Below are 18,165 nucleotides of genomic sequence, written 5' to 3'. Positions count from 1 at the left end.
AGTTCTTATCCCAGAAGTTGGAGTCTCTGGGTTTATCAAACAGTAGATTACTATACTCATTTACCACTGTGTCCTATGTGCCTAACCTATCCCACTGATCTACCACTCTTATTTCTTAGACGATGCCATATAGTTTTGATGAGTGCTGCTTTATAATATAGTTTAAGATCTGGTATGGCTAGGCCCCAATAATTAATTATTAATTAGTAAATCTACTATCTTAAAAAATCAATTTTCACACTTTACCCTTCTCCGTTTCTCTGTAGCATTTGACATGATTGTTCACTGTCTCCTGTTGCACACTCCCTACTCTCTGGACTTTCATAACAGTTCTTTCTCTTGGCTCTCCTCCTGTCTGTCAGTTACTCCTCAGTTTTTCATCCTTGTCATGCCCCTCACAGCTATATCCTTAGTTCAGGCCTTTATCAACTCCTGTTGACAGTTAAAAAGGTCTTTTAATTGGCGTCCCTGCCTCACATCTCTTCCTATGCTAACTTGTCCTCCACACAACTGCATACATACCTTACAGTTCAATGGTAGCAGATGTGTTGTCCCTCACACATGACTGTCCCCTCTGTGACTTTGCTCTGGCTCTCCCTATTCTTGGAATGTTCTCCCTTTTCAGAGCCTTCTCTTGGAACCTTTGTCTTCCTTCAAGATGCCTTAGCTGGTTCCTCTAGCCAAGCAAGCCTTTCTTTCTCAGGTTACATTCCTTCAACTCTGTATGTATCTTGTGTAACCCCAGTCTCAAAGCCCATAGAATATAGGACTATCTCCTTATTGGGTGGAGAAGGGGTTGGGTGGAGTTGGTGAGAGTGAGACAGAATAACTCTTAGTTTTCTCTGAATTGTCTTGGAGTTGCTGAGTTCTCCTCAGGATTTGAATTGCTTTGGACACTTCTGACTTTCCATTTTGTGGTGAATAAAATAATTTTGAGAGACAAAATTTTTGGATAAATGATTATCAGTTTTGTCAATTATAGCCAGCATATGATTCACAAGAAAGGTTCCTTATTCTCTTGTTCCATCAAAGACAAAGTATGGCTACTTTTTTAGATTTATATGCCTTTGTACAAGAGGTGTTCCATCAGACGGCAGTCAACTCTAATTGGTTAAAAGTTTAATGAGAGGTAGACTTTATAAAGAGAAATGAGCTTACTCCAATGAGGGGCTGAGAGTGACAGCATGCCTTAGAGAGTATAATAAGGGTGCTGGGTTAATATTTCATATTTTAAAGTATTTGTCCTTATACATTTATGAGTCTTTTGTGTTTTAAGATTTTATTTTGTGGTAGAAGAAACAAATAACTTTCCTATACTTGATATCAGCTTTGTACAGTAACTACCTTTTTCTAGAGGGAGCTCTATTCATTGATCCCTTTTATATGAGATTCTATACATGATCCATACCTAAGCATTCTTTAATAGATTTTCCCCAGAACTCTTGGATGGGCCAGTTAGCCAGAGAGTTTGACAAAAACCTTATCCACTGGTTTTGTACACATACATACATACATACATATGTACATACATACATACATACATACAGATAGATAGATAGATAGATAGATAGATAATATAGAGTTTCAGGCCTGGAGTCAGGAAGACTCATCTTCCTGAGTTCAAATCTGGCCTCAGACACTTACTGCGAGACTCTGGGCAAGTCACTAAATCCTGTTTGCCTCAGTTTCCTCTGTAAAGTGAGCTGGAGAAGGAAATGGCGAGCCACTCCAGTATCTTTACCAAGAAAACACCAAATGGGGTCATGTAGAGTCTGACATGACTGAAATGACTGAACAGCAACATAAACTTCTTGAATATGCATATATACATGTATGTATGTCTATGTGTGTGTATTCCCATCCAAGTACACAGACTCCCTGAAATATGAGGGACATCAAAGGCCATGGTATCTAGCCCACTCATTTTACACAATGAAGTCTTGGGAGGTGATATGACTTGCCTCAGAGCAATCAAATATAGAGGTTTTTTGGTTTTTAAAAATTTAATTGTATGTGCATATATAAATATTTATGCATTTAAAAGAATTATTCTATGGAGTTCATAGATTTTTACCAGATTGTCAGAGGGATCCATGAAATATGAAAGGTTAAGAATCTCTGGGCTAGAGACAAAAAGACTTATCTTTTCTTTTTTTTTTTTTTTTTAAGCAATTGGGGTTAAGTAACTTGCTCAAGGTTACACAGCCAGTTATTTCTGGGTGTGGTGCTAAGTATCGGAGCCCAGATTCTATCCCCAGGTCATCCCAACACTGGGGCCAGTGCTCTTACTTGCTGAGCCACCTGGCTGCCCCTGAGACTTGTCTTAATTACTGGGACTACTAGCAAGGGGCTCAGGACGAACAAAAGAGCTTGTATCTGTGTACACTATTATAGCTCCCTCAAAAGAAGGATGACTAAGTGAATCCAGACTACACTGGACATGGGAAGAGCCAGGAGTTTTCTGTAGGAAACTGCCTACTGGCCCCTCTACTTATCTCCCAACAGTGGGAAATGTCAGATCCTCAGGAATTGAGGAGATGGGAATGACCATGCCAGGGTGGGGCCAGAGAGAGACAGTGTCTGGGCCTGGGCTCCTCCTGCCACCTCCAGCCCCCAGCCAAAACTGCAGTGAGAATCTGAGTGGATAGGTAACTAACCTCTTCCCAGCCATCATTCTTTCACCTAGAAATTACCATTCTCATACTCATTTGGTGACCAAACATTTCAGAAACGACCATTATTCATTCATAAGAAATTTTTTTATTTCTGAATATAGCTCTATATGGGATATTCATATAAATACCAAGAGACCTACTTTATTCAAGGAAAAAAAAAAGAAAAGTTGACAGAGACAGTTTAAATGGGAATAAAATGCAAAGAGAGTCACATACTTTTCCCCTATTTTAAAATCATCTTTAGGGATCCCTATTTTAAAATAATCTTTAGGTTTTCAGGGAAAATCACTAGGTTTTTTATATGTGGTACTACATACAACTGGACAGAAAATTAAGTAAATCATACTGTCCATTTTATAAGCCTTGCATTTCAATAGCTTTTACACTACAAGTGTTCCACAAAACACAGGGATCCTGAACTTTCTCCATCTAGTTATGTTGGAGGTAAACAAGAAGGCCTCAGTCTTCAGCATATGATACAGTGCCACTTTTTTTTGGATCCATTCAGTTGGTTCTTCAGAAACTTGATGCTCTTTTGAAGCTGCTGCAATTCATTTAGGAATCCTCCTTTTAGTAACTCTTCCTCTTCCTGAAGAGAAACAAATAGAACTTAAGAGCAGGGAAAAGGGACCACACAGAATTCTGAAAATATTGTCCACTTGATCCAAGTCATCAGATCTCCAGAGGCTCTAAATGACCTGTGGAATGTTTTCTCCAGGCTATGAAATAGAGTGAAAAGGGCTGGAGGAGGGTCATAATGGCAGGGTCTGCCACCAGCTGCCTGGGGCACAGAGGGTTAGAGAAGGGTGTGAGGAGGCAGCCCAAGGCAGACAGCTGAGAAGCCAAGTCAGAAGTGCACGGGCTGAGTAGCCACCAGCATCTGCAATAGCTAATGGGCCTGTGGCCTCTGGCAACAGAATCCAGGCTAGTCATCAGCCCCCTGTGCCTGCCTTCTCTCTCTGGAAGAGGGTCTGACTGGCATAAATACTGGGGCATCAGCACCGGCCCTGGAGTCAGGAGGACCTGAGTTCAAATCTGGCCTCAGATACTTAACACAAAAACTATCCATGTGACCTTGGGCAAGTCACTTAACCCCAACTGCCCTCCAAAAAGCAAAAAAAAAAAAAAATCCTGGGGCATCTGCCTCTCAAGGTGGTAAAAAAAAAAAGGCTATAGAAGTACAAGGGATAAAAGTAAAGTTTATCCAACAGATAAAGAATAAGACAAATAAAAACCCTAATGCAATTAATAGGTTCTCCAGTATCAGATATTAACTGTAATTTACATAATGCTTGGAGGTTTGCAAAGCACTTTGCTCACCCTACCTAAGTGAAGTAGGTCTTGAAATGAATTGACCATTTTATATATGAGAAAACTAAGACATGGAGAGATTATGAGATTATTAGGCTCATTCAGAGCCATGTAGTCACTGTATAGTGTCAGGTTCAGCACTCAAAGCTATACATATATGCACATATACATACAAACATACATAGATCAAGTTCGGGGAATAATTAATTTTCTGTTGTAATTACCCCTTCAAGAGTAGAGTGTATAGATATGTATAATACATACATACATACATATGAAGTTGTGTAGATATATCTTATATATAAACATATACACATACATACACACATTTTACTCTTAAGAGTAATAATTACAGTGGATAATTACATATGCATTTGTATAAACTTTATATATGTATATATACTATATGCTTATAAACAATATACTTATGTATATATACTCTATATATTCTATAAAGTATATATGTGTATGTACTTTACTCTTGAAGGGAAAGAATTGCAGTAGAAAATTAAATATTCCTTGAGCTTGATCATTTTATCTGGATTTTGAAATGGCATTCAAAATCAAAAACCTCAAAGAATTTCATTTTACAAAAACCTGCAATTGAATAGATCTAGGGAAACTCTGGTCCAGGGAGACCAAATATGGTATCATTTCTCAACAAAAATAATAGTATACTTTAAGCATGTCATTACATATGCTGTGAAGTAGGACATTTGATCTTTTCTAAGAGAAACAGAAACAATTTAAGAGGAGATAACAAGTGTATTACAATTTTGAAAAGACATTAAACAATTTTTTTAAAAGCCTGTTGATGAAATAGTATTTAAAAATAATGAAGTAATGAAAAGGGGAAGGAAAGGAATTGGCAATTCTGAAATTAAAATGTTTATTTCTAACAAAATGGAGTGATAATCATAGCAGGAAAGACTAGTTTATGAAATCTAAATTTAATTTGTTTTGTTAATCTATGGTTTGGAGGTGTTGAGGATCACACAAAGGGCAAACGAGAAGCACAGTCTGGATGTGAGTAGGCACGTTACCAATTACGATTTACTCAAGACAATCAGGATAAGTAATGGTATTAATCAGAGAAGTTTGATTTGAAAAGATCATGTGACAAGAGTGAGAAGTTACTAGTAGATACTTCATATACTCTTATTAGTGTCTTTGGCAAGAAAAGTCAAGGAAGGTGCCCAATATATTAGGTGATTTCTCTATGAAACCATTGTCAAGAGTTGACTCAGATTAGAGAGAATGTCTTAGATTCTCTCTGAGGTCCCTTCATACTCAAAATTTTTTGAATTTTTTTTTTAAATACAGTCACTTATTATTCACGAATTAATGGATTGCATACCTGGAATTTCAGAGCCAGAGTCCTCTCTTGCTCTGCTATTAACAGTTTCCTTTCTATTTCCATCTTTTCAGTCAGTTGCTTTATATGCTCCTGGTAGCTTTTTTCCTTCTGCTCCATCATCTCCTGGGTCTTTTGCATTTCCTCCAACTGCTTTGCAGCAGCCTCTGCAGCCTCAGCTTTCACACGCTCCACTGAGGATAATGAAAAAGTGGGGGAAATTAAAGAGAGGTGAAAGATCACTGGTTCCCAGAGCAGCATTCTGCTCTGGTTTGTTATCTCAAATTAAATGATTGAACTTCTTGGTGTTGATTACAGACATTCTCCCAGAGAGTAACCAACAAACAAGTGAATATACATGTCTACAGACAAAGTTTTGATAACAAGAAAGAAGTTTTTGTGGGTATTAATGCCAAGTTTTGTTAAAGTAATCTGTGGAGGGCTTGCCAGATGATCTAGAATCATGTTCATGAATTTTGCACCTTCAATATCCTTTTCCTTTGCCGAGAGTGACTGGTCGGCATGCAGTATTGCATCAGCTGTTTCCTCATTGGACTTCAGGTGTTCTTGCAGAGTCTTCTCAGCCTGGCAATGGAAAGACAGTGAATTAGCAAAAGAAAATAAAGCTGTTGGGGTAAAATTAAAGGTTGGCCGTTCAGAGGACACTGGCCTTGACAGTGGGCCATTCCATTTAGCATTACTGTCTTTTACCTCAGGGCTTCGAAATGGCTTCTAAAGGAATGTTCCCTCTCCACCTCCTCCCTGCATCTATTACTAATACGAGGGTTCACCTGTATCCCTTTCCTGGGCTGTTGGTAGTACTTCTCTTTTAGCTTCTTGGTCATCTGCAGAAAGAGATCATAGCCCCCTGGTTTAGAGAAGGCCCCCTTCTTCACTGCTTCCTCCAGAGGACTGAAAATATCCTGAAGCAAAGCTCTGCACCGTTTTGTGGACTCATCCTCGTTCTGCTTACAAAAGGCATCACACCTGGCTTCTAGCTGGCTCTTTAAGCAGCATGAAAGAAATGAAGTGTAAAAGGTATAGTTGGGAGAATATATCAGAAATTTAACAGAATTTCTAGAAATGAATTCTTAAAAAAAATTTTATCCCTCTCCCACCCATGCATTCAAGCAGGACCATGCCCTGGTGGTCCTAGACTTAATTTTATAGGATCCTCTGTTATATCTGTCCTAAGAGATCTTAAAGATTATGGGAAGAGGGCAAATTGGTCTGGACAATATGTAATTTCTCAAAGTCCCTTTCTCTTTGCCTTAGACAATATTATTAACATTATTTTACATGTAACTGGGAAATAAGACATACAGGCACTGGGACATAGAGATCCACCACGCCCTACTGGTAATTTGGAGGGGATATGGGAGAAGGTATAGGAGACAGCTGATTGGAGGAGGGAGTATTTTGGGGTGATAGATAAGCAATTCAGTATAGGTTGAACATGTGTAGCTATGCAAAACATTTCCATAGGGCAAACCCACCACGTGTGAGAAAGTTCATTACATTTTTTGCTATTTCTCAAAAATTAATAATCACTTATTAGATATGTTTATAGAAGAGGTTTTTAATAAGAGAACTTGAATTAAAAAAAATTAAAAAAAAATTTTACTTTTTTCCAGGAGTAAATATAGCTCAGAGAGTAAGATCATCTCTCTAGAAGCCTCCTATTTTGTTGTTGTTCTCAGGAAGAGCCTCATTTTCCTTTCTAAGCCTGCGGTCCTTCATGTAGACCCTCTTTTCCCATGAACAAGAGTAACCAAAGTACCGCCAATTCCTTCTGGAATTTCTGGTCCACATCCTTGAAAGAATCCTTGATGAAGACTTCAATGGCTTCCCTCTCACAGATGGCATGTATGTCCAACAACTCCCTAAGGGTGTCTGTGGGGAACTGGACCCTTTGTTTCATCATCTCTTCATAGTATGTAAGGGCCCTTTGAACTGCAGCTGAGTTCTCTATTTGAGCCAATGCTAGGATGGCACTCTCCATACAGGGCATATCTCCACTTGTGATGGCCTCAACATAGGTCAGGACCAGGTTCTGCAGACCTATAGAGAAAACAAAAGTGGAAGAGGTCAGAACCATTAGGAGAATAGTCAGAACTTATCATGCTAAGTAATGTGTATGTCCACTTTTCATTATATCTTAATTATTTTATATCTTAATTATTGCACCATTGGAAAAGTCTTGGACATACAGTCTTGAAAGTTTCCAAATCATCCCTTTCCAACTATAATATTTTATGATTCTGTGAAACTTTCAGGAAGTTTTTTGATATGAGAGAGGGCAAGAAGTGTTCAAAATTGTAATAATAAGAAGCAATGGATAGAATAGATAAAAATACAGCCTCATCCCTAAACAGGGTAGCTCTGGCCATTCTCTTGATAACTCCATTTGTCTTCCCTCTGTTGGGAATGGTCAGAACATATCATGCTAAATAATAGGGATAAACATTTCATCATCTTAATTATTGCACCATTGGTGACAGATTGAGCATGGGTATGGTACTGAAGGTTTTCAGGTTAGCCTTTAATAGCTCTAACTTTTTATTATATTTTAGGGAATTTATTTAGCCTTTTAGAGATTGTCTGACAGAGGAGCAAGGAGTATCATCCATAATGTTAGGAGTGGATGAGAGACTATGGACAGGAACCTGGAAAGATCTTTTGTTATCTAGAAGAGCAGATTTTATCTTTATCAGGGGCTCTCCTAGGAGGATTCTCTCTGCTCCTTTCCTCTCCTGTCCTCCTAAAAATAGCAGAAGAAAAGTACTGGAAGGGTAAATAGGAGGGAGAAAGGACTCACGGGGCCAATTGACTGTGATGCCTCCCTGGAGAGTTTTCACATTGGAATGCTGAAAGATATAGGAGCAGAAGTTTTCAGCTTGTTGCACAAATTCAGGATCCAGTTCACTGTCATGAAGTTTCTCTAGCTGGGCAAGCTTCTTTCGGTGGGTGGGTTGGTCAAAGATAAAACATTTCTTCTTGGGAAAGAACTGGCGTATACACTGACGGGGGAGGTTGAACATTTTAACTTCCTCAGGTTTGCCTGCAGGAATGGAAGGAGGAGTCTTGTAATAGAGAATAGAGCCTGAACTTCAGACAAGCTCTCTAAAATGATGTCTCCTTTTAGGAAGCTATCTTTGGGCTGAATGAAATAAGCTTATGTATGCTAGGTCATTGTATGTTGACTCCCGTGTTAGAATGTGAGCTCCTTGAAGGTAGGGATTGTTCCCCCACTTCCCTTCTTTGTATATCCAATGATTAGCACTGTGCTTGGTACAATAAAGATGCTTAATAAAAGCTTGTTGATGGTAATGGTAATGATGCTGCTGCTGATGGAAAAAGTCAAAGGACTTGTTCCTAAGATAGAAAAGGATTCAGTTTTTCACTGAAGGCAAAATGAAATAACTTTCCTTGTCTCCAAGTAGGCAGGGAACCATAACTAGAGAAATCTTTATTCAGAATATAAAATAAATTCTTGAGTTTTCCCTCTCCCGCCTTCCTCCCTCCCCTTCCTCCCCACATCATTGCCCAACTCTCAAGCCCTGGAACCTTTCTTAGGCTTCAGTGCGATCTCCAGGTACTCATCAGAGGTGATGGGTTTTCCATTCATTTCCAGTTCCAAGGTGAAATCACGCACAGTCCACACAAAGTCTGGAAAGAAACTCACAAATTCTGAGGAGTTTTCTACCTCATCCGTGTTGGGGATAGATTTACTCTTGATGTGGTCTGTCAGCTCAGTCACATAGCTGGGGAATTAATTAAAGAATTATGGCAGAAGATAGCACTAGCCCTTGTTCCACAATTCCTTCAGTTCTCTGAAATTTATTACTTCCCCTTGACCCTGAACCTATTGATTAGTTTTTCCTCATGAAGCATGAGTAATTTCTCTAGAACTTATGTTTTCTGTGTACACACACACACACACACACACACACAAACTTATACCTGTCAGTAGCACATAAGGAACAGAACATGGACTTCAGAGAAATTCTGGAGAAAGCGGAGTCCCTCCCTCCTCCGTTCCCCAACTGTCCCTTCTCCTGGATCCCAGAAAGGATACTGCAGCTGGTCCATGGCCTGCTGGTTGATGGTGCCCATGCTGTTATAGACAAAGGTACTGCTGAGCAGCACGGCCAGGGCAAAGATCCATGTGTCATTCTTGTTGTTGCCCTAGGAATCAAAACACATTTCCTGGCCTTGTTGCCTTATACTTTAACACTCACTCCCCTGGCAGCACCTAGACTAGCATATCTGTGTAGTAGGTGAAAATCCAGCTCCCTTGGGTTTTTACAGGCCTAAGACCTATAATAGTCCTAATGTACTTTCTTTCATAATCTGTAATGAGCAGTGACCTCCCTACTTACCTTCTCTACATCTCCCAGGCCCTCAGGGTCCAGGAGAACAAGGGTGTGATTTGGTTTCTTGGGATGAGGGACACACCACATCCAGATGCCCTTGGTGTGAGACTGCACTGTGGAGCCAAGGGAGAAGCCTGCAGAAGAGTCTGGAGAGAGGAGCATGGAGTAATCTGGGGACTCCCATGTTTGAAGAGTGTCTTGGAGATTAGTACAGCTGTGTAATGTTAATCATTCACTGCAAGAAAATTGGCAGTTTTCCCATAAGGAAGAAGAGAAGAGAGTACATATTACAGAACATGCATTTTAGGTCTAATTTTTAAATTTCATCAGAGAGATACAAAATAGACCAACTGTCTGATCACCACAAGTAGGACCATTTTCTTGTTTTTCAGAGACCAGTAGAGATACCTTGGAAGATTTCCCTTAATGATTTCCCCTTCCTTCCTTCCTTCCTTCCTTCCTTCCTTCCTTCCTTCCTTCCTTCCTTCCTTCCTTCCTTCCTTCCTTCCTTCCTTCCTTCCTTCCTCATTTATCCATACATTCATCATTCATTTATCTATCCATTTTCATTTTATTTATTTTTATCTATTTATTTACTGAACTGTGTTGTGATACAGTGATAAGCAGGGCATGGTCTCTTCTCTCAAGAACTTCTGTCTTCTTAGGAGGTATAAAACATGCATAGAAAACTATGTTATAAAAACAAATATTCTTAAGGGAAGCATAAAATATGGTAGAAATTCAGGTGAGAGAAATTTCATACCTTGATTTAAGGGCCTGGGATCTCTTCAGAGAGGAAGAGGGGCACCTAACTGGGCTTTGAAGATTCAGTAGGATTTTGTTCCATGAAAATGTGGCCAGGAGGAATAGGAAATAGTGAGAGTGAAGACGTGGAAACAGATAATGATTCAACCAGTTTGGGAAATAGTCCTTTGTCCAGTTTGCCTGAATTCCAGAATATGTGAAGCAGAATGGTGTAAAATATGTCTGCAAAGGTGAATGGGAGCCTGTGAGTGAACAGGATCCTAGACTTTCAGCCAGAAGGGGCTTTTGAGATAATCTCATTTCACTTTTTGATTTTGCCGATGAAGTCAGAGACAAAGGGATGTGGCAGATTCACTTAAGAAGTAAATGTGAGAAGTGAGTCCTAAGCCCAGATCCTGTGACTGCCTTTGCTTTTCCCTCAGCACCACACAGCCTTATATAATGATACGTTTATTCTAATATTTTATTATTATTTTATTTTTTGTTATTCTAATAAAGTTTATTAGAATGCCCACAGAAATCACTGTCACAGTTATCCTATTCCCAAAGGGCATCCTTATTCTTATTCTAAGGAAACTAAGTCACCATGGCATAGATCAGAGGGTATGAGGCCTCAGGTTGGAAAGATCTGGCTTCCCATCCCACCTCTAACACTTGCTAGCCGTATGACTACTGGCAAGGACCTTATGCCTCAGTTTCTTCTTCTGTAAAATGTTGATAATAAGACCAGTGGTATCTACCTGTTAGGCTTGTTGTTAGGCTCTAATGGAATAAGGAATGTAAAATGCTGTGTAAATTTCAAAGTGGTACACCTATATGTAGATATAAACATTTATGCATGGACATTACATATTTGTACACAAGACATGTAATGTGTACATATTGTCCATCATAGACTCTGTGTTATGTGAATATTACATGCATGTACACATCATGTTATATATATGCACACTACATGTACAATTCTGCAATTTAGCATACAGCATACATAGTATATATTATCATACATGTTCACATTATATGTATTTATACATATAATATATAAACAATATATATGCATGTCTATATATCAGATATTGTTAAGGCAAAGTGGACGAAACTTTCCCTTTGTCTTCCAGATTGCCCTAAGGGTTCAAAAGCAGAGGTCAGAATGAGACCTTGCCTTTCCAGTCCTATCCCTCCTTGTTCAAGAGAAGTCACCAGGAGCGCCTAGGTGGCGCAGTGAGTAAAGTGCCGGCCCTGGAGTCAGGAGGACCCGAGTTCGGTTCTGGCCTCAGACACTTAACACCCATACAAAAAAACTAGCTGTGTAACCTTGGCAAGTTACTTAACCCCAATTGCCCTCTAAAGGCAAAAAAAAAAAAAAAAAGAGAAGTCACCAAAGTGAATAACATGTGTCAAATGTCTTAAAGGACTAACCATACATATCATTACTTTGCTATTACACATACCTGATTTTTTCCCTGCCAACTTGTTCATCAGGTAGGACTTGCCAGTACGATATAGGCCTACAATAGCTACCACAACCACAGGCTCATTTATTGAAGAAAGAATCTCCAGTGATTTCTGGTTCACTCTCAGTTCTCCTTCTGTGTTCTCAATTAAACACACTGGGGCTGGCATCTGGCTGTAAGCAGCCATGTTGAAAGTGGTTTGTTATCTGCAAATAGAAAGTCTGCTCAAATAGGCACTGAGAGGCCCAATTGTTATTTCTAAATATGGAGCCAAGATGCGGCACCCACAGGACTCCTCTTCTGCTATTGTTTGTGACTTCCCATATCTGTGATTGGAGCCTCTTGTCTCCCTGAAGAACCAGAGACTTTTCTGATCTAATCAGCCCAAACATTTGGGAGTATTTAGCTTCTGTCTCTTCACATCCAATCTACAAGAGAAAGCAGTGATGTCTGCTCTGTTTGTCTCAATTTGTGTGAATATGAACCTTAGAATTCCATAGTTTAAACCTAGAAGGAACCTTATAACACATATAGTCCAACCCATTCTCATAGTATGTATGAGGAAAATGAGTCCCAGTGAGATTTAATGATTTAAAGGTTTTGAAGGTAGTTAGTTGTATGGAAATGTACTATTAAGGATTCCTATTTCTTTGAAAATGTTGGGAAATAATATTAAGATAGTATTCTGTCCTAAATTCCTTAGTCTCACTTGGATAGAAAAACTAATTTGCATTTGATTAGATTCTAAGGAAACAAAGTCCTACCCTGAAATCTCTTTGCTTCATGCTAAGAAAAGGCCTGACATGTTTCTCAAAGGGAGGGCCTTGACTGATTCAAGGAGGAACCCAGGGAACCTGAAATCTGTAAGGACCATAACCAAACTACGAGGAGGAATGTACTTTGACTAATCTCATGAAGAGCAGCACCCCTTTTGTTCACCCTTAACCAGAATGATCTATTTTAGGGAAATGGTTCTTCACGGTGTGGAAGTTGTTACTTTTATTCTGTTTAAGACTATGGTTTCATCCTCAGAGTAATTCTTTAATATGCATAAAACAAAATATATAGAATTACAAAGAAAACAAATTATATTGCAGCAGAATGCTCAAGATATTAAAACAAAAACAGCTTTTGGACCCTAAGTTAAGATCTTTTGTCTTAGCAGAGTTCTGAGAATATTGTTATCTTGTTATGTCTTGACATTGTCCTCTAAGAGTTAATGAGAATAACTGAGGACACAACGGTAGCCCTAGCAAGGAGTAGAATCAATGGGAAATGGAAAGTTACTTGCTATTTTGATTTTGTGTTCCTTTCTTCCTTCATTTTTTCATTCCACAAGTGGGTGGCTGATATAGACGCAATAGAGACTGAATTGCTCTGGAGATACAAAGGTATCTAAGAACTAATTGATGAAATCTAGTTCTCTGTCTCTCATATCCTAAACCTGACCTGCTATCTATCAAGTATTCCTAACTTGGGGTCCCTGACCTTTTTTTTATTAGTTTGATAATGTGTTTCAACCTAATTGTTAACTTTGAAGACCATATGTGTTTTAATTTATGCATTTAAAAGTGTCATTCTTAAATGGGAATCATAGGCTTCATTCTTCTGCTTAATAGGTCTATGGCACAAAATAGGTTGAGAATTCCTTAATTCTTGACTCAGTGTTTATCTCCTCATTTAAGATGCTTCACCCTCTCTTTTTTGGTTCTGCCTTTGCTTTACCTCTTGTCTCTATCCTTCTGGTTTTTGTCTAATGACACTATTTTTCCAATTCAGACTCTGCTAAAATTCAACTTATCCTGTGTAACTACAATGCAATATTCATAATGCCTATAGTGACTATAAATATTCTGGTATAGTTATTAATCACAAAATGTAACAGCTTCTCTACATGGGACATGGCCAGAACATTTATTGAAATATCAGAAAGCTGAGTCCCCAAACGAGAAAGTCAAAGCCATCACAGTAGCCACAGAGTTGGCACACATATTAATGCAGTAAACACCCACATTCTCAAGCCTCCAGAACAAAACAGGCTCCCTCAGGCAAAGATCCTCCTCTCCTCACTCATGGTAACTGCTCAGCCTTCACAAAGCTTGCTCCCAGTAGATCCGCACCCCCCCCCCCCCCAAGTTCCCTTCCCCAGCAGTCCTCAGCAGAAATCCTCAGCAGACGTTCTGGCTGGCTCTCAGAAGAAGTTCACTTTGCAGTCACCACTTCCAGTCACCACATTGTCTCTAGCCTGGCCCCTACTCAGCTCCAGCTCCTTCCTGCCCAATCCCTTCCTGCTACATCATGAAGTTCAAGGGGCATGGAAGATCTTCAGATCCCATTATCATTACATCCTGTTGCTTTGACTCTGGCTAGAGCTATGATGTCTCTTGGTGCACCCAGAGGTGTTATTGTGGTGAACCCAGTTTTTCTAAGAGCATTAACTTGATTGTAGGTTTGACTTTGCTTTGGAGCTTCAGGATATTATGACTGTTTGAAAGGGTAGGAATAAAAGTCACAGAATTTCAGAGTTGCCAGATATCTCCCTGGCCATTGAACCCAGGACTTCAGCAAGAATCTTTATATATATAATCTTTTTTATAATATCTCTGAGTATGATCATCCAGTTTTCTCTGGAAAACCTTCAGTGGTGGGAAACCACTGTCTCCCAAGGCAGCCCATTACATTTCAGGGCAGATCTAATTGTTATGAAAATTTTCCTCACATCAAGTCCGATTTTGCCTCTTTTGCCATTTCTATCCTTAACCAATCATTGGAGACCAGGCAGAACAAATATTCCTCTTCTGCTTAATAGTCCATCAAATACTTCAAAACGACTAACCCTTCTTTCCAGGCCCAATATCCTTACTCTCTTCAACTGATTCCAATATGGCACCATTCATCTCACAGCTCTGGTACGTCTCCTGTGGATACCCTCTAGCTTATCCAAGTCCATCTTAAAACATGGCCGACCTAAACCTAATACTCCTCCCAGAACTGAACACAGGACTCAAGATGTATTTGACCAAGGCAGATAGGCCCAGAGAACACCATCTCTCACTCTCTTATTTCTTCAGACCTGAGCTATATAGAAAGTTTTGCAGGATTGCTTGTCAGATACAGCTAGACTCCACTCCTGCCATGTGAGGGTCAGTGGGAGGACCTAGTAAGTTTTACCTGGCTCAGAGAAGATCCAGAGGGCCATGTAAGCTGTCTCTAAGTGTTTGAAGTATTCAGCTTGGCCCCAGAGTGCTGAGGGAGCAATGGGGAGAAGTTGTAGGACAGGCACATCTAGGTTTGGAATGAGAAGTTGTCAGAAAGCATTTATTAAGCACCTACTCTGTACCAAACATTGTGCTATCACTGAGAGTACAAAGAAAAGCAAAGACAGCTCACAGGGATCTCCCAGGCCAATGGGGGAGACAGCATGCGAACAACTCTATACAAATTTTCCATGCAGTTGTTATTCAGTTGTTTCAGTGATGGCTGGCTCTTCATGGCCCCATTTGGGGTTTTCTTGATACTGCAAGTGGTTTGCCATTTCCTTCTCTAGCTCATTTTACAGATGAGGAAACTGAGGCAAACAGGGCTAAGTGACTTGCTGAGGTCACACAGCTGGCACACACCTGTCTGAGGCAGGATCTGAACTCAGGCAGATGAGTCTTCTTGACTTTCATCCTGGCATTGTATCCACAGTGCCTCCTGTCTGCCCGATTAGAGCTGTCCAAAAGTAGAATGGGTTGCCTTGGGTGGTACATTCCTCCTTATTGACTGTGTTCAAGTTGATAGATGACCACTTATTAATTATGTGATTGAAAAGGTTTTGGTTCAAGTTTGACTTGGACTAGATGGTCCTAAGGGCTTGTCTAGTTCTGAGATTCTGTGAAGTGTCTTTGGTGGGTTTGGTTTTTTGCCTTATTCCATATCACACAGCAATTTGCTACAAACTAAAATTTGAACATATATATTTTTGTGCACACACACAGTCATATACAAACATATATAAAATACACAATGGAGATATATATATATATATATATTTCACACATACATGTTTATATTTTAGTTGAGATTCGAATATCTAATATATGTATACATATATACACTTATACAGCCGGTCAAGTTTTTTATATATGTATAAATTTATATGTATATATGTATGTATGCATGCATACCTATATCCACACACTGGATGTCCCAAAAGTATTCACATACTTTCAAATTATTTAAATATAAACGGCACTAAGATTTGGGGATAGTCTGTATTATAGATCATTAAAGGGATAGAAATGCAAAGCAGTGTGGTGCAGTAAAAAGAATGCAAGATTTGTGATCATAGCCAGATCATTTAAGTTTTCTGTGCTTCAGATTTTCCTTTTGTTAAACGAAGAGGCTGGACCTATTCAGTATGGCCTCTAGAATCTTATAAATTGGAGCTCAGAAGTTATAAAAGAGCCTGATTGCGCCTGTCCCTTTCACTTATAGTTACTTTCAAAAACCTTTCCTTGGTCTAGTTGTCACTAGGATAGAAGAAAAAGGTATTCTCCTTCATCTGCCAGAGGCTATCAGGTGACCTCCTGAGCACCTTTTGGGTTTGTCCAGTTTTCACCAAATGTCATTATTTGGCCCCATAATTGACTGTTGTCTGCTTTCCTTAACTAAACCCCAAATGTTTGATCCTTTCTACCTACCTCCTTTCTACCTGAACCCCCAATTTCCTAGGACCCCTGTTACCCTTTTCTGTATGAAGATAGTATCATCTGTTAAGTGGAATGAAGAGGGAAAGGAAGTAAAAACCTGATTAGAAAAAGGCAAAATAAAGTCAGTGGTAAATTGATCAGGGATCTAGGAATTTAGCCATAGATGAAGGGGCTTAAGGCAGCTTTGGTTTCTTTGAATATGGGTTTTTTAAAAAGAAAAGCTCTGTTTAGAATGGAAAAAGTGTTCCACCATAGAAAATATAAGAGCATTAACTGAATGTTGCTGATTTTTCTTTAGGATACTCCATGGGATGTACCCTTAAAGATGACAAAGACAGCAGAAATCATCATTTCTCTCCTAATGGGAACCAGTGCCATACTATATATAGACTCAGAGACAGAAAGATTTGAGTTGGAATCTCACCTCTAATAGTTACTACCTTTTTTACCTTGGGCAAGTCCTTTCCCTTCTGGCCTCTGTTATCTCATCTATCAAATGGGGGGAGGTGTGTTGGACTCAATGACATCTTAGCTTCTTCCCAGTTACAATGTAGCCCATTTCTGTGTGCATGACACACATGTCTGTGGGGTTACTAACTTACCCAGTAAAGAGCTAAACTTTGCTTTCATTTTCAGTGTGCCTTTTGCAGAAAGTTTTTTTTTAGTAGACATGAAAACTTGGAAAAGCTGAGGCCTCAGTAGCACAGAGTAACTGGCATAAAAGATGGCTGATAGAACTTTTCAGCTAAGATTGTCTTCGGAAGGGGCTGTATGGCTGGGGATATGAATGTGTTGTGTATGTTGAGAGTCAATAAAGGAGGCATGATTGAGATAAGTTGTCACTGGATAATGCAATACTAGATTTGGAGCTGGAAATACCTTAGACTTGCCCAACCCTTTCATTTTATAGATAATTAAAATGAGGCCCAAAGAGGGGAAGTGATTCCTCTACATCACAGAGGTGGTGAATGACAGAGGCTTGATTTAAATTCAGGGCCTCTGACTCCAAAGATGCTTGTCATGGTCAGGAGGTGGACCCAGGGGTATGTTTGTTTGTTTTTGGTGGGGGAGTGTAGAAAGGGAAGGGAGGAGCTAGACCTGTAATGTCATTGACATGGGAACTCTTGATAGAGAATGCCCCCCTCTTGGTGCAGACAGACACCCTGCTCCATAACTTGTAGTCTTAAAGAGTTATCTCAGACACTTGGTGCTTGAGAGGACTGTCAGTATGTGTCAGAGGCAGGACCTGAACTCAGGTCTCCCTGGCTCTGAGACAGCTCCATCTCCCTTCTGTACTGCTGTGTGCCACCATGACACAAGCCCAGTTTGGAGTTCCCATGGCTAAGCCTTCAGCTTGTTTTCAAGTGTACATTTCTCTGAATACATGCCTTAAGTAGCCTCTCCCACAGAAATCCTCATTTGTAGCGGCTTGCAGCCTGCCCACACCCACCATGCGCTTCCTTGTTACCCTGTGGATGATACTTAACTCCCATTCTTCCAAAACTGTTGTACTCAGAAATCATCAGAAAAATACTG

The 18,165-nt window shown here is 39.6% G+C and overlaps 1 protein-coding gene across 1 annotated transcript; it reads right to left on the bottom strand.

Annotated features, from left to right (window-relative positions):
• Nucleotides 1-2,290: 2,290 nt before the first annotated feature.
• Nucleotides 2,291-12,104, bottom strand: LOC138166141 (guanylate-binding protein 1-like). Its single transcript, XM_069094547.1, has 10 exons — nt 11,933-12,104; nt 9,723-9,850; nt 9,419-9,528; nt 8,908-9,104; nt 8,159-8,401; nt 7,121-7,401; nt 6,132-6,344; nt 5,823-5,925; nt 5,344-5,534; nt 2,291-3,264 (listed from the first exon to the last, which is right to left on the bottom strand). The coding sequence occupies exons 1-10, from the start codon at nt 12,102-12,104 to the stop codon at nt 3,142-3,144; spliced, it is 1,761 nt and encodes a 586-aa protein (XP_068950648.1). The 3' UTR covers nt 2,291-3,141.
• Between the last annotated feature and the right edge of the window lie 6,061 nt (nt 12,105-18,165).

Source organism: Petaurus breviceps, unplaced genomic scaffold (assembly GCF_028583685.1).
Source record: "Petaurus breviceps papuanus isolate PSGF00001 unplaced genomic scaffold, PetGlider_PUasm1.0 220, whole genome shotgun sequence".
Taxonomy (NCBI): domain Eukaryota; kingdom Metazoa; phylum Chordata; class Mammalia; order Diprotodontia; family Petauridae; genus Petaurus; species Petaurus breviceps.
Note: the sequence above shows the minus strand (reverse complement) of the source record. Positions and strands in the feature narration are given on the sequence as shown.